Source organism: Callorhinchus milii, unplaced genomic scaffold, assembly GCF_018977255.1.
Source record: "Callorhinchus milii isolate IMCB2004 unplaced genomic scaffold, IMCB_Cmil_1.0 Scaffold4, whole genome shotgun sequence".
NCBI lineage: Eukaryota > Metazoa > Chordata > Chondrichthyes > Chimaeriformes > Callorhinchidae > Callorhinchus > Callorhinchus milii.
In genome coordinates, this window is record NW_024704745.1 from 12,138,005 (window position 1) to 12,152,507 (window position 14,503).

At 41.1% G+C, this 14,503-nt stretch overlaps 1 protein-coding gene across 1 annotated transcript in view; it reads left to right on the top strand.

Annotated features, from left to right (window-relative positions):
* Positions 1–14,503, top strand: part of LOC103180166 (immunoglobulin superfamily member 3) — an 85,957-nt gene that overhangs the window by 46,472 nt on the left and 24,982 nt on the right. The window contains exons 3-6 of the mRNA XM_007895857.2: positions 3,361–3,768; positions 5,881–6,270; positions 10,575–10,976; positions 12,542–12,943. Coding sequence (XP_007894048.2) covers positions 3,361–3,768; positions 5,881–6,270; positions 10,575–10,976; positions 12,542–12,943 — 1,602 coding nt within the window. The remainder of the gene's footprint in view (positions 1–3,360; positions 3,769–5,880; positions 6,271–10,574; positions 10,977–12,541; positions 12,944–14,503) is intronic.

Below are 14,503 nucleotides of genomic sequence, written 5' to 3' on the forward strand. Positions count from 1 at the left end.
TAGGACTGCCTCACTTGTTAAGAGTTTTGGCTTACACGATTGAGAAATTTCTGTCTTTATTTTTAAGATGTCAGTCTCTTTGGCTGCCAGTTCAGCCCTAGGGCACCCATCTTAACTCCAGCAGAAGGATATACAGTATTTTGTAGACTTGGCAGTAATTTTATTAATCTCAAAAGCATGGAAGGTTGAATGGACACAAAATTATTAAAACCCAGACCTTTTGAGTCCCAAGTACAATGCTCAAAATATCTGAGCTATCCAGAATTGTTTAATGCATTTTAGTGTAATGTACTGTAATAATTTCATTTTCTTGTTACAGCATTACATTCAAAACATTAGAACATGTATTATTTTACAATGGTTTTACATTGACATGGGCATACCCACTTTTCCAGTTTAAACACATTTGGAAGAAAAATAATTTTGACACTTCCCTATATTAGCAATCCTTTATTGATGTTCAATAAGCTAGTTGGAAATCAATGAGCTCCCATTTCCCATCAGCTGAAATTGGCTGTTGTACTAAAGGCGAGACCAAACTTTTCCTGGGGGACAGTGAAGGTTGAAACTGAGCTGGAAGCAAAGAAACAGGCTGTTCGTTTTTGGACACTGAGCCCGGCTCAAAGGACAATCAGTCATCGAAAAGTACAGTAGCTAATATTACAACATGATACATCAAACAATATCAGTATCAGATAGAGGTGCAGCTTTGCCAAACTAAGACCCCAATATTAATTCAGGTAAGACCCCAGCTTGGGTGCAAACCCTCGACTGTCCAGCGCCTTGAGACATCCTCCCGACGTGAAAGGCACTATATAAATGCAATTGTGTTGTTGTTGATTTTATTAGTGCAGTCGCTCTTGTAAGTCAACACCCTAATCTCCCCTCTCGAAAATGCTTTGTTTGAGAAGGACCATCCTGATATGACTTATTTTCTTGTCCCTGGGTAAAGAGTCATGTCTCACAAATGTGTCAACCATCCTGTTAGTTAATTATACACTAATTGCATTGTTTTATAGCCTGAATTAGCGAGAATTAGTGGCCACGCAGAACACAAACATCCCATAGGATCCTACATTTTCAGAGAGTCTGATTACTTAGTCTTGGTAACTTTGTCTCATAATACATGATGCCTTTTACTGGTCACACTGCCAGCAAAGGAGAGAGGTCTTAATACCCACTCACTTTACCCTGCTTGGGGCAATCCTATCATTGGAATCAGTTGAAGGAGTTATGGAAGTATTTTGCTTGGTGTTTTTAAGTCTCAAAACATCTCACTCTGTTCCCCAGCTGAGATTTTTTTCTGTAGTTCTTCTTGGATCCCAATCCATGCCATCCACCTTTGGGGAGGAACAAACTTGATAGAAATTATGCCTCGTTGAAATATTTAGAAACAGATTACATTTTAACTGACTTGAGCAAACATACTGGGATGGGGAAGAAAATATAAGTGTGAAATATAAGGTCTATGCCTCTTACAACTTATCAATTCCATACTTAAGAAAACTCCACCCAATTCACGCTGCACCTCTCTAGGAAACCAGTTTTGATTTGCTTACTTGCTCCCATTTGGATTTTTCTGAATCAAGTCAAACTGGCTTCAGTCAGGAAATAATTCAAGTCCTCAAAACCACAAGAGAATATTCATAAATCTCTTCAAACAGCTAGCAGCAATATATATATTGGTGGGCGGAGGGGAGAGAGAGAGGAAGAAAAAAGCATTTAATGTAGCAGTTGTGGATGATCAGAACTCAGCTTGTGCTGGGGTGTTTAATGCATAGAGCTATTATGATCATTAACAGTTTAAGAAGTTGTGATGTAACTCAGTAAAGTGCTTATGCAATCCAATTTGCTAATAGAGTCTGACACACTCCACAATATACCAGATGCTTAGATATATTTAATGAATATGTGTTTAAAGTATCAGGAATGTCCAACCTGTAGCAGCGAATAACTCATTAAAACACTTCTATTGAGCTGTGTTTTGGGGCTTTGTCTAGTAACAGGCCTTGAGCACTCTTGAAAGCATTAAATAAATGGTGATACTGAACGTCGAAGACAGAAACGAGAACTGATTCCCCCACCACACCCACATAGCTAGGTCACATATTCTGTCCATTTACAAAGCAGATAGGTTCAATTACAATTTGTACATCCTCTAAAAGCTTAAATTATTTGAAAGAAAATTGAGCCCAAAAAGTGTAAAAGTGCTTTGAAATACCTTTTTTGAATAATGGTAGTACCTAAATCAGGCACAACATATTCAGTCACCATGATAAATTCAGGCTCAGTTGACCTACAATCATTGTACTTCAAAGTAAAATCCTGTGAAGTGCTCTGAGACGTCTCAAGACAGGCTAAGATGCTATTTCAAATCCAGTGACTATTATTATGCTCTACCACCCTTACATTTATATCGTCGCGCTCGAAGTGCCAATGCTCCTTCAAGTGCATTTACTGGATATCTATTGAGTTAAGTTGTTATCCTGTAGAGTGGTATTGAAAGGGGTTAGACTGGTGTTCCAACCATCTAAAGAGAAACGTGCTGACTCCAGCCGCTGCCATCTTTGTAACTGCACTGTCTTTCGCATCCTTTTTGATCTCCATAATGAGTACATGGTTCTTATTACACATTGTGCGTTTTGGAGGGACTTCAAAAAAGTCAATTGCATTTGAGAGAAAAAAAAGTCAAATCTTAATCGATAAACAAGACTTGAGTGTGACTCTTGACTCTGTGTTAGTAGGTTGTGGATTCAGCCCCTATCGGGATTGAACACATAGACTAAACTTTCCACCCAATGCTTTATCAGAAGTGCCTGTTTTCAGGTAGATGTTGAAGATCCCATCATACCATTTTAAAAGGGAAGGAAGTCTGTCCTGATCAATAATCCTCATTCATCTCAATGCTCTGTGTAGGACATTGATGGTGCAAATCTAATTTTGTGTTTGACTACGAAAATATGACATTAATTACTTGTGAAAAACTTTGAAGTGATAAGATTCAAGCTCTTTCTTTCTCTATTATTTAAGTTTTCATTTCTCCCCAGTGTCCCATTTAGTGGGCTTCACACAGAGCATAGTATGGCACTGCACATTACAGCAGCTCTTGAGATGAACAGCAATGATACTCTGTAAAACAGTCTCCAAAGAGGAGGTTGAATTGAGCAGCATTAGATTGAAGTAAGATAAGATATGCCACATTTCTTCTCCATCTTTGTAAAGAATTACCCATCCAACAGTGAAATTTATCCAACTTCCTACCCGATTGTGTGTCAAGCTCTCAACCGTTTGAGTACAAGACGTTAATGTTTTTTCTGTGGTGTGTAACCTGTAGTTGCTTTCTGCCTTTTTCTCTTGCAGTCATTCCAGACACGCTCAGTGCAACATCGGTACCCCAGACCCTGAGTAAAGTAGAAGGTGACTCTCTGGAGCTGCTGTGTGAGGTGTCAAAACAAACCTTACAGCACACACACTTGGCTGTCTCATGGTACCTACAGAAGGGAGATCAGAATCTCAAGGTCATCTCTCTAACACGCGATTTTATCCTGCGTCCTGGAGAGGCGTACAGACAGAGACAGGCATCAGGCAACGTCCGGCTGGACAAGACCGGAGGCACTTTGTACAAATTAACCATCTACAAACTGCAGCCTTTCGATAAAGGAGAGTTTTTTTGTGAGGCCAGAGAGTGGATCCAAGACGCAGACAAGAGCTGGTACACCATAGCTACCAAACGCACTGACAAGACGATTGTGAATATAAAAGGTGTAGGTAAGACATTCTGTTACAGAGGGAGTATTTTTCAGGTCCACTGATCAGTACGAGAACTATATGAATGCATAGAAAATAACCATCTGTTCCCAATAATTTGCCATATGATATGAAAAAGCTCATGTATAAAACCTAAAAGCCTATTGTCATTATGCCTTCATCACCTCCGGATTTCTCTAATGTTCTTCGCTCAGCCTGGCTTGGCCCTCCAGAAGCTCCAGTCAATCTATTACTTTGCCAGACAGTGTCCTCTCCCACACTGCAAGCTCAGTACCCCAAGTTCTACAGGCTCTCTATTGCCCAGCAGACTTGTATGGCTTCTAAATGCCCCTCTAGAGATCTCCTGTAGTCCAGCTCACCAGTGCACTCTCTTCACTCCACAACCTCAGGCCAGCTACACATCTCCCACCACCTTCACCCCATCAAAAGCAGTTGAGCCTTCAGCTACTTTGCTCCTGCTCTCTGGAACCTTCCTAAATTACCTCCTCTCGCATCCTCCTCTGCTTTTAAAACCATCGCTTCAATCATATGCCTTTAGTCAATCATATGCCTTTTACCTCCTATTTCACACCCTGCTGAGTTTTCCACTCTATCTCTGAAAAATACTTTGAAAGATTAACCTCCATGAAAGGCTTTTATATAAGTGCCATTGTTGTTGCTGCAGAGTGGCAAGAACTGGGTAGGCTTACCCCAGTATTATATCTGTAATTAAATTGCCCCACCCTCCAAATCTCCTTGGAGTAAATTCCATTGGATAAAGTAGTGTAGAATTAATGATGGGTGTTTGTTCCTATTCGATCCCATGCTGAATTGATGCCCTGAGATGGTCCATGTTATTACTTTCTCATTGGGAAAGCATTGAACTTTGCTAGGCATGCAATAACAAGCAAAGTTATGGAGTAATAACTAGTTGATTGCCAACTAGTGAAGTGATAATAGTTTGGATCTAAGTGCTAAGAGTGTAATTTGCTTGTACCAAGACTCACATTCACTGCATAAATTCAGAGGAGAAGCATCTCGATTGCCTGTCCCTGGTGAATTCAAACCCAGCTTGTACTCGCTATGAAATTACTTTCATTTAGCTTTTAAAAAGTATGTGAATGCCTTTCTTCAGTTTTAGAAATTGTTGTAATGTTTCAGTTGGAAAACTGGGATGACAACATTTATATTGAAAGATTTAAGGATGTAATATGCTTCAATGCGGTCTAAAGATTCGCCTCAGTGTGTTGTGGTTGTGATGGATTTTAGCAACATGCCACATTATGTGATGTCGGATTCATAGTAGGAATCCAATCAGGTGGTGGAGGCTCACTCTGATTAGTTGGCTATCTCTTTTGCTATTTTGCTTCCCAATCCTAATTTGTTTCAACCTTACCCTCCTGTCTCTCCCCCTCCCATGTAATTATTAGCTCCTGTTGGGGTATGGTTTCCCAGTACTGGAATAATCCCTTCATATAAAAAATAAGAACAATAATTTGGTCACTCAATCCACGACTGTTTGTGGAACACTGCTGTGTGCAATTGGCTGCCGCGTTTTGCCCACAAAATGTACAGTCAATTCACTTTACAGTATCTTCTGTGAAGCGTTTTGAGACGTCTAGAAGACGTGATAAGGCGCTATATCAGATGAAAGGATTATTATTATTATCTACTCTACTTCACCCAAGTGGCCTTTTTTTACATTTAAGTGGAGATAGTGGGTGTTGGAAGGCATCAACAACAACAACTTGCATTTATATACTGTACTTCACGTGGGGTAGCGTCCCAGAGCACATCATAGCTGCTCACACCACACGCTGACTGATTTTTTTTCCATTTCCTAGCACAGGGGCTGAACGTAACTCACGTTTTCTCTCTTTTACCCATCCACCAATCTTGTTGTTAGCTGCGTCAGAGCTGCAATAGTGATGGAATATTCCACTAGTGGGATGCAATCCGTTTAGAACCCAGTGGAGAAGTAACAAAATACCTGTAAATTATAGTAGGCAGATTTGGATGTCAGAGTTATCCTTGGGGTACGAACCAACTAAACACCTGGCTCGTATTTCTTATGCTCCTGAGCTCCAAGCTTCCATTATTCTGTACTAGCTCGAGCTTTATTTTTCCCCACAGATAGAGATTTCAGTGTTCAGTTGGAAAATGATGGCAGGTTCTTCACAGCTGGCGACACCATGGAGCTGAAGTGCGTCATCGACGCTCAAAACGTTCAGGACCGATATTTCTCAGTGTTGTGGATCTTCAACGGCACACAGATCGCTAACATTGGCCGTAACGCGGTGCCCACAGTAAATGGCAATTATGCATCCAGAGATCAAATGGGACGGGTGAGGTTTGCAAAGGAGAGCGATACTACATACCTGCTGAAAATCTACCATGTTCGTCTGGAGGACAGCGGCAAATACCACTGTCGGGTCACAGAGAGCGAGAAGACGGTGACGGGAGACTTTATTTCCAGAGAGACGACCAAGTCGGGCAAAATTTTAATCAACGTCCAGCCTGTCAGTAAGTACCCGTTCACCTTTCATTCCAAAATTAAAGAGGAAATCAATTCGGAGCAATCTTATCTTCCAAAGAGGAATTTACTGCCAAGTGTCTTTCTTTCTTTATCATTTATTTAGAAGTGTTTATTGTAGACCAGTCAGAGGTCTTAGTGGTGCCTTGTACATTCAATGCATAATAGAACGTCTGTTCCCTTATCATGAGATTCGTATTAAGCAATTCCAAGTAAGAGGGTTTTAATGTTGTGCTCAAAGTTCCTTTACAGTTCAAGCCACGAGTAACATGATGTTCTTTCACATTTGGGTTCCGACTTTGAATCCATACCAGGCTTATGAGATACTGATCTCCTCACTGTTGTTTGTGAAGGTTTCTAATGAAGTCCAATGAGTTTGGTCAATCACAATCAAATAGGCTAACAGCACAACACTCCCACAATGCAGGCTTAACTCAAATAAATTTAAATGAATTATACTCTATCCGATCTATAATGGCGATAAATATTGTGCTAAAAGGCATTCAACCGAGCCTGGTTGTGAAATATTTAATGATCAACGGATAACATCTTGATAATACACAAGGGTCTGTATTCCATGCACTTCTCTTAAAGGTAACAGAATTTGGGATAGAAATTAAAACTTATTCCATGTCAAATTCCATAATCCTTTTTTTTTTTGCAGCGCAAGCATTTCCATGCTACTAGAGTAAATACCGAATTGGTCTTCGTTTCCAAGTTGGATCACTTACAGAGCAGTCTTATATTTCTATTTAAATTCCCTCGTTTCTGAGCTTTCAAACACTAGTGCTAATATATGACTAGTTGGTCTTTGGCATATATAGTACAATGAGCTAAGATAGTGAACTTGGTTGCAAATAGGATTAGGAACCTGTTACTTTAAATTATACATTCTTTAATTTCAGCTATTGCTGTTTTCAGACATTTCACCCACAAAATATACAGTCAATTCACTTTACATTTTATTCTCTGAAGAACTTTGAAACATCTTAACAACATGATAAGGCGCTATGTCAAATACTGTGCAAGGATTATTATTATTATAAAGATCTATCTCTTGGAGCGTCTGTGTGGAAAGAAGCAGCTCCTGAGATTTCTCTCAATTGAAGCATTTTTTAAAAAAAACGAGCGCTTCTCCCAATTATTTTTCTAATCTTCATAACTGGCAAATGTTTCTGGTATGGCCTCCTCCCCGCAACCCCTGCCCCCCCCCCCCCCCCCCCCCCCCCATCACCTAGTGCTCCGAACATGGCAGATGGCTGTTTTCAACAATGGTATTCAATATGGCCAGCCTTATGTCAAAGATGCAGGGTTGATCAGACTGCAAGTGAAGGTAGGGCTCCAGTCAGCAAGGAGGAAGTTTTGGCACACATCACTGCATATTTGGCAGAGGTCCACAGAGACAATCCTTTGCCGCCTTCTTAAAGTACAGCTATAAGCTGACCAAGAAAATTATCGACCTCAGCTGACTACCCTGCTCATGGTTATGGTCTCTTTGACTTGATTTACGAGCTCCTTCACAGTTCACAGTCTTTAGAGAAATTTGGACATTATACTTTTTGACTGTGTTGGAAAGGATCATCCCTTTAATTAAAAATCCGACGGATGAAGTTATTTTATTATCATATTTATTCCCATAAGAATTTTTTAAATTTGAACCTGGGGAAATTGCGATGTGGTAATTTTTTTGTGTGTCCTGTCGACGAGCCTGGTTTACCACAAGAGGCCCAAAATTCCAGTCTTAGTATGATGTAATAATAATAACAAACCTTGCATTTGATATAGCGCCTCATCGTGTGGTTGAGACATTTCAAAGTGCTTCACAGGATATACTGTAACGTGAATTGATTCACTGTGTAATTTGTAGGCTTAACATGGCAGCCAGTTCGGCACAGCAGTGTCCTACAAATTATGTCCTAGAAGTCCAGGTTGCACAAAATTGTGAAAAGTTCTTAAATTCAGTCTTAATTTGGAAAGTGCTTTAAAAAAGATCTTTAAATGATGCCCTCAAGTAACTACCTTTTGCCACCCATTTAATGTGGAGGGGATTATTAGTGTTGAATGATGGAGCTTCTAGTCATAATATGAGAAACTATTCCAGAATACTTACCCTGATTATATAAAGGTTTCTTTCCTCACTTTCAAGGAATCTAGAATTGATGTAGCCCATGTTCCAGATAGCAAACATATTTGGGGGAAAGAGAGGAGGAAATACAGAATAAAGTTAGAGAATAAAAATACAGTTGATAAAGTTAGAGAATACTTGAAAATATGTTGTCTTTTTTAAGTTGTCTTTTAAAAAGACTATCTTTTTTTTAAAAAATCTTTTTAAAAAAACTTTATGCGATGACTTTGAAAGTAGCTGCAAACGCACTATTTTCCCAAAGTCTTTTGCTGGATTGCGTCGAGTTGTGCCACTGTGTGATGAAACGTATTTCCAAAGGCAGTGCTTGCAGTGAGAAAATCTTTCAAGGCTTCACATAATAAACCAATTGAATAGTAACAACCTAGTCTGTGAGGCTTCAACAGTCCTCTTTCTGTAGATTTTGATATCAGTCATAACACTCAGCCAGATACAAAACAAAGCCTCGCCAGAATGACTAGTCATCTCCAGTCAACCATTGCTAAGATTAGGTTATGTCATCAGTTGAGGGTATTGTCTAGGCCTTTAATGTTTCCTTTCCACCCCCCACCCTCCCAACAAAACCAGTAGTAGCTGCACTACCACAAAACGAGCACCACAAGCTACTTATGTCAGAATTGTAATTTCTTCATGCAAATGATGTCAGCTTCATGCAAATGATGTCGGCTTCCTGCGAGGTAATGAAAAGGATCATGAAAGTACTGCAAACTGAAGCTCACTTATCTGAAGTGCTGCTGCTTCTGGTTTTCAAAAGAATTGGATGTCCTGATCCCAGTGAGCAACATCAAAGGAATGTGGTGAGATGAAGGGAGGTCTAAAGTGAGCTGAGGAAATGGTCACATATTCTACTCTGCCCTACCCTCTCACAATTCAAACACCCCACCTAACACATATTGGTACTTTTGTAGCATTTGTTTGTCCACAAAATACATACAGTCACACCACTTTACCGTATATCCTGTGAAGTGACGTGAAGTGCTTTGTGGATGTTGAGAAAATAGGTGGGAGGTGAAGCTCCTTGGTTGGCTAAGACTTCAGCGCTTTGAGACGTCTCGAAGATGTGAAAAGTGCTATATCAAATACAAGGATTATTATTATTATGGTATTATATCAAATGCAAGGATTATTATTATTTATAATATTATTAACACCCCGACATTTCAGAATAGCCCTGGATTTCCCCCCACCCCCTCTTCTCCCAACCTGTACATTGCTGTCTGTGGATTTATTTTCCCCTCTGGGACAACTTTCAGAAATCGTCAACCCCAGTCTGAACTCTAAGGCCAATTAGGAGGATCACTTTCCAACTGTTTGGGAATATCCACAACTTAAACCATCTATGTACCTGCCCTCCGCTGTTTGATTGTGACCCAATGAAGACTGTTCACACAGTGCTAGCGAGATATGTGCTAACTTCACACAGCAGGAGTATTTTATTAAATGATATATCTCTATACAAAAAGTATCCCATCGCATCAATCAGGCCTGTAACGTTATTGTTTTCATTCTTGCATTTATTGTGTACCTTGTGTAGAAATGGTGTTGCCTAGTAACAGAGCTCTTATTTAAATGTGAGGAACGCTGGCAGAACTTACCCCGTTTGGTGGGATTACTTGATGGAGAAATTCCAGCTGGATCCAGATATATTCTCTTTATGTAGCATTTCAGAGCATTCCATATCTGGAAACTTGTAGAATTCAGTAGTAATTTCGAAGTTGTTTTCTGTAAAGTTCTTCAAAGAAACTTACAGCAAGTTGCATATATATATGAGAGATTAAAGAAAACTGGCTTCAAAATTAAATGCTGTGCTTAAGAATTTGCCCAATTCTGGACACTCTGAAATGTTAAGAAAATAGATTAAATCCAGACCAGGGAGGAATTTCTCTTCAGCTGAGAGTCAGCCATATCAAACGCTAAGCTTTACATTTGTATACCAAGACTGCGGTCTCGGGTCCAAACATAATGTCAGAATATCAGGATGTTTATCCCTTTAATATTTAATGTACTGTACATTTTGGCTTTTCTCCCAGCTCAGAGGTTAATAACAGCTAGAGATGAGTTCAGTTAAACTGCCCCCTCCCCCACCAGTGCAGGATTTATTGTTGTTCTACGAGTCCCAGTTAAACTAAGAGTATCTTCTTTCTCCATCAGAGAGCGACCTGAGCGTGGTTGTCACCAGTAACACGACCAGGGTTTTAGAAGGCGACTTGCTGGAGTTTGTCTGCAACGTCCGTTCAGCGAAGAGGAATCGGAGGCAGCTCACTGTGGTGTGGCAGCTGATAAACAAACAGAAGCAGACCACAGACATCATCAGCCTGGACCGAGACGGCACCCAGCTGCTTGGCACATTGTACCGGGTCCGCGGGGCCAGCGGGGAAGTCAGGCTGGCCAGAGTGCGGCCAGAGAGCTTCACGCTGGTAGTGCGCAACGCTATGGTTTCTGATGACGGGGAATACGTTTGCACGGTGGCAGAGTGGGTCATGAACACGGATGGAGATTGGCAGAGGATAGGGAAGCACTCAGACCATGCTGTAGCCACAGTAACTCCTCTTGGTAAGCTTCAATATGGGAAGCTAATGAGAAGGAAAGGCACTGGTGATGTTTATGTGGAATTTCAGAAGTATGTTTTTATTAAACTAAACACAAGATGTATCATGGCCACAATGTTATGATAAATGCCCTGACTGTCTAACTTCTAAGTTTATTATGTATGAGAACATCGACTTTTCACTAATGGAAGCCGGATTGAAATGTTAACACAGACAGATGGGGGCAAAAGCTGCATAATTTAGCAACTGTAAAGGTCTCATGTGAAATCAGTATGAATAGGCTCAACCCAGTTCTGAGTGAGCATGAGCTCATAACACAAACTGTTCTTAACATGGTTTACATTTATATAGTGCCTTTCATGTTGAGAGGACAACAAAAACAACTTGCATTTATATAGCACCCTGCACACAGGTAGCATCTCAGAGCGCTTAACAGTGGCAGAACTTGAGAGTGCTGGATGCGTAACAACAACATTACATTTGTATAGCACCTTTCAGGTCAGGAAGACGTCCCAAGGCACTGGACAATCAATATTTCGGACCCGAGCTGGAGGTCAGGATTGGGGAGGGTGGAAGTCAGGGGTGGGGGAGGGTGACCAAAGGCACAGTCAAAGAGGTGGATCTTTAGACGGATCTTGAAGGAGGCAAGGGAGGGGGCGAGACGGACGGACTGCAGGATGGAGTTCCAGAGGTTGGCGGCAGAAGGCCCGCCCACCAACGGTGGTGCGGCGAAGTGGGGGGGACGTGAAGCAGGCCGGTGCTCGCTGAGCGGAGAGGTTGTTAAGGGGGTTAGGAGGTTGCAGTGGTAGGATGGAGCAAGGCCATGGAGGTCCTTGAAGGTGAGGACCAGGATCTTAAACTGTATCCTCTATGTGATGGGAAGCCAGTGGAGTTAGGCGGGGATGGGGGTGATAGCGTCGCGGAGCCTGGTGAGGGAGAGGACACGGGCTGAGGGCGGGGGGAAAGGAAAGATGATCAAAACTGCGGTCACACATGTCTTGAAAAAGAGAAGGAGAGGGAGCCAGTCAGAGGGCTTCAAGATCGAATGTCGTCATACACCGACCGACTTGCGGCCTCAATATCATACGCTGATCACTTTTTTTAAAAAGAAAAGGTCTGCTGTTGGCTTGTAATGGAATTTCCAAGAAGTGAAAAGTTTTTGTTTTATTTATATGATACACTTTGACTCCTTTGTTGAGGAAGAGATAAAGGAGCTTCCTCGGTATCTAGCTGTGCTGTGACTAAACTAGGAATGTTTGACGCCAACGGAGAATTCTCGCAATGAGAAACTGTGGCATTTTCCTGCTTCATGAATACAGAATTCTGAAGCCACATTTAATTGCTACTCCTCTTGCAAATGGTACGTGTTTATCGGATATTGTGTTTTATAACATAGGAGATCTTATTACTCATTTCTAACCGTTTTTTATGTGTTATGGGGCTGGAGAATTGCTAAAGCTCCATAGTTGAACAGGGACATTTCAGCGTGGGAATGTGTTGCTTAATGAATTCTAAAGCTTGTGTTTCGAACGCGGGAATCAACACTGATGCTTTTTATGTTAATCACAGAATCCAGCTTCTCAGTAACCGCAATAACCCGAACTCCATCAGTCGTCTACGATCACACATTTGAGCTGCAGTGCTTCATCCGACCCGTCTTTCCTTCCCGAGTGCCGGTGTCCGTAACATGGAAATTCCAGCCCGGCGGATCCGGCCCCAGCTATGAACTGGTCACTTTTACCCACGACGCCACCATTGCGTGGGGTGACGAGATGGCGAACTTCAAGACAAAAACATTGATAACGAAATCGGCGTCCAATATTGTCCGTCTGAGCGTCTCCAAAGCCAGCGATTTGGAGGCTGGTCGATACCAGTGCGTCGCTGAACTCTGGCACAGAAACCACATGGACCAATGGATCAAAAAAGCCAGTAAATCCTCAAATCCTCTGGAAGTAAAGGTTAAACCCCCAGGTAAGCTCACAGAGTTGGCCGCTTGCTGCTAATTATTCATTCCAGTGTTTGACTATAGATACATTTATCTATCTGTTCAATATATGTGGGTACCTGGGTCTTGCCTTTTGTCCAACTTGTCTTTATCTATTCTTCTGTGCAATTTAAATTCTAAAGAATCTCTTTTCCACTGTCCCAAGGATGTTAACTCTTGCTGGATTTAGTTGCTTAGCGCTTGCAGCTTCTTGTGTACCTCGCCCAAAGAATAATGCTTGTATTTGATATAGCGCCTTTCACGTCAGGAGGACGTCCCGAAGGGCTTCATAGAATATATTATGTATTATAACTTGGAGAGACTGTGTTTTCTCTGCAAACATTCTTTATGTGCTTTTATGAAAATACATTGGAGTCTAATATGCAATGATTTCCTTAATAAAGAATTAAAATAGGAACTCCTTCCGGGAACCAGAAATACATCATACACACATCTCACCAACCTGCAGGTATTCTACAGGGTGTTCACAAAGTCCTGTTATCCCCATGTTTTTTCTACAGTGCACTGACCCTACAACTGAAACATATGGAAGAATGATGATAATTGTATGTAGAAGTACTTAATTGTATGTAGAAGTACTTAATTGTATTCAGTACAATTAACTGCATTTAGACGTCCAGGGAATTACTGTAAGCATCATCATTTTCATAACAAATAATGATCCATCGCCATGTTCGGTATGACATCTTCCATAATATGGATGACTGGTATCATTCGACTGCAATAGAAAATAAAAATTCATTGTAAGAAAAAAATCATGAGGGTAACAGGACTTTATGAAACCCTGTATTTTGACAGCAAATTGTATCAGAGCCCAGTTACCGAGAATTGTTCCTGACATATTTCCGGTTTCCATATTAAGGAACCCTGTTAGAAACTTATCTCATTCTAGATCCCATTATTTTGTCACAGAGACATTGTCGCATTACTTGGGTGTCATACCATGGCAATGGAAAAATAGCTTCCATCTGTTTTCCATCCCCAGGGACCAAAGTTCACATGAAAATAATAACTCTCTTGCCTGTGTCTCAGGCTCTCCCCTCTCTAACCCCTTGTTTCCCTGGTGCAATCTTCATCTTCAAATTCTCAATCCCCAAGTGCAGCCTTAGTTTCTCTCCATCTCTTTCTCTCTTGAACCCTCCCCACATTGCTCTTTCTGTGTTTTCTTCGGTTTCCCAGTTTAGCTTAAATGCAACTCCCCCTTGAGGTTCAAGCGCCAACTCTGTGTCAAAGCTCATTTTCTGCGAGCTGGATTGAGTGGAGCCAGTGGCTATTAATGTTTTCACTGTTATAGTGTGCCAGTAATTAGAGTCATAGTGTATTAGCACTAATACGCTGCCATCTCCGAACCATCCACCAGCATGGGAACGGAATCCACTAAAAGAAAAGCCTACAGCAAGATCCCTCCCACTAACTCTTTGCACTTTTGAATGTTTTAATCATGGAGGCACTATGACAAACAGAATCTTGCAGTTTTGGTTTCACTGTGATGCACTTTTATTAATGTTACTGGAAGGTCTTATTTG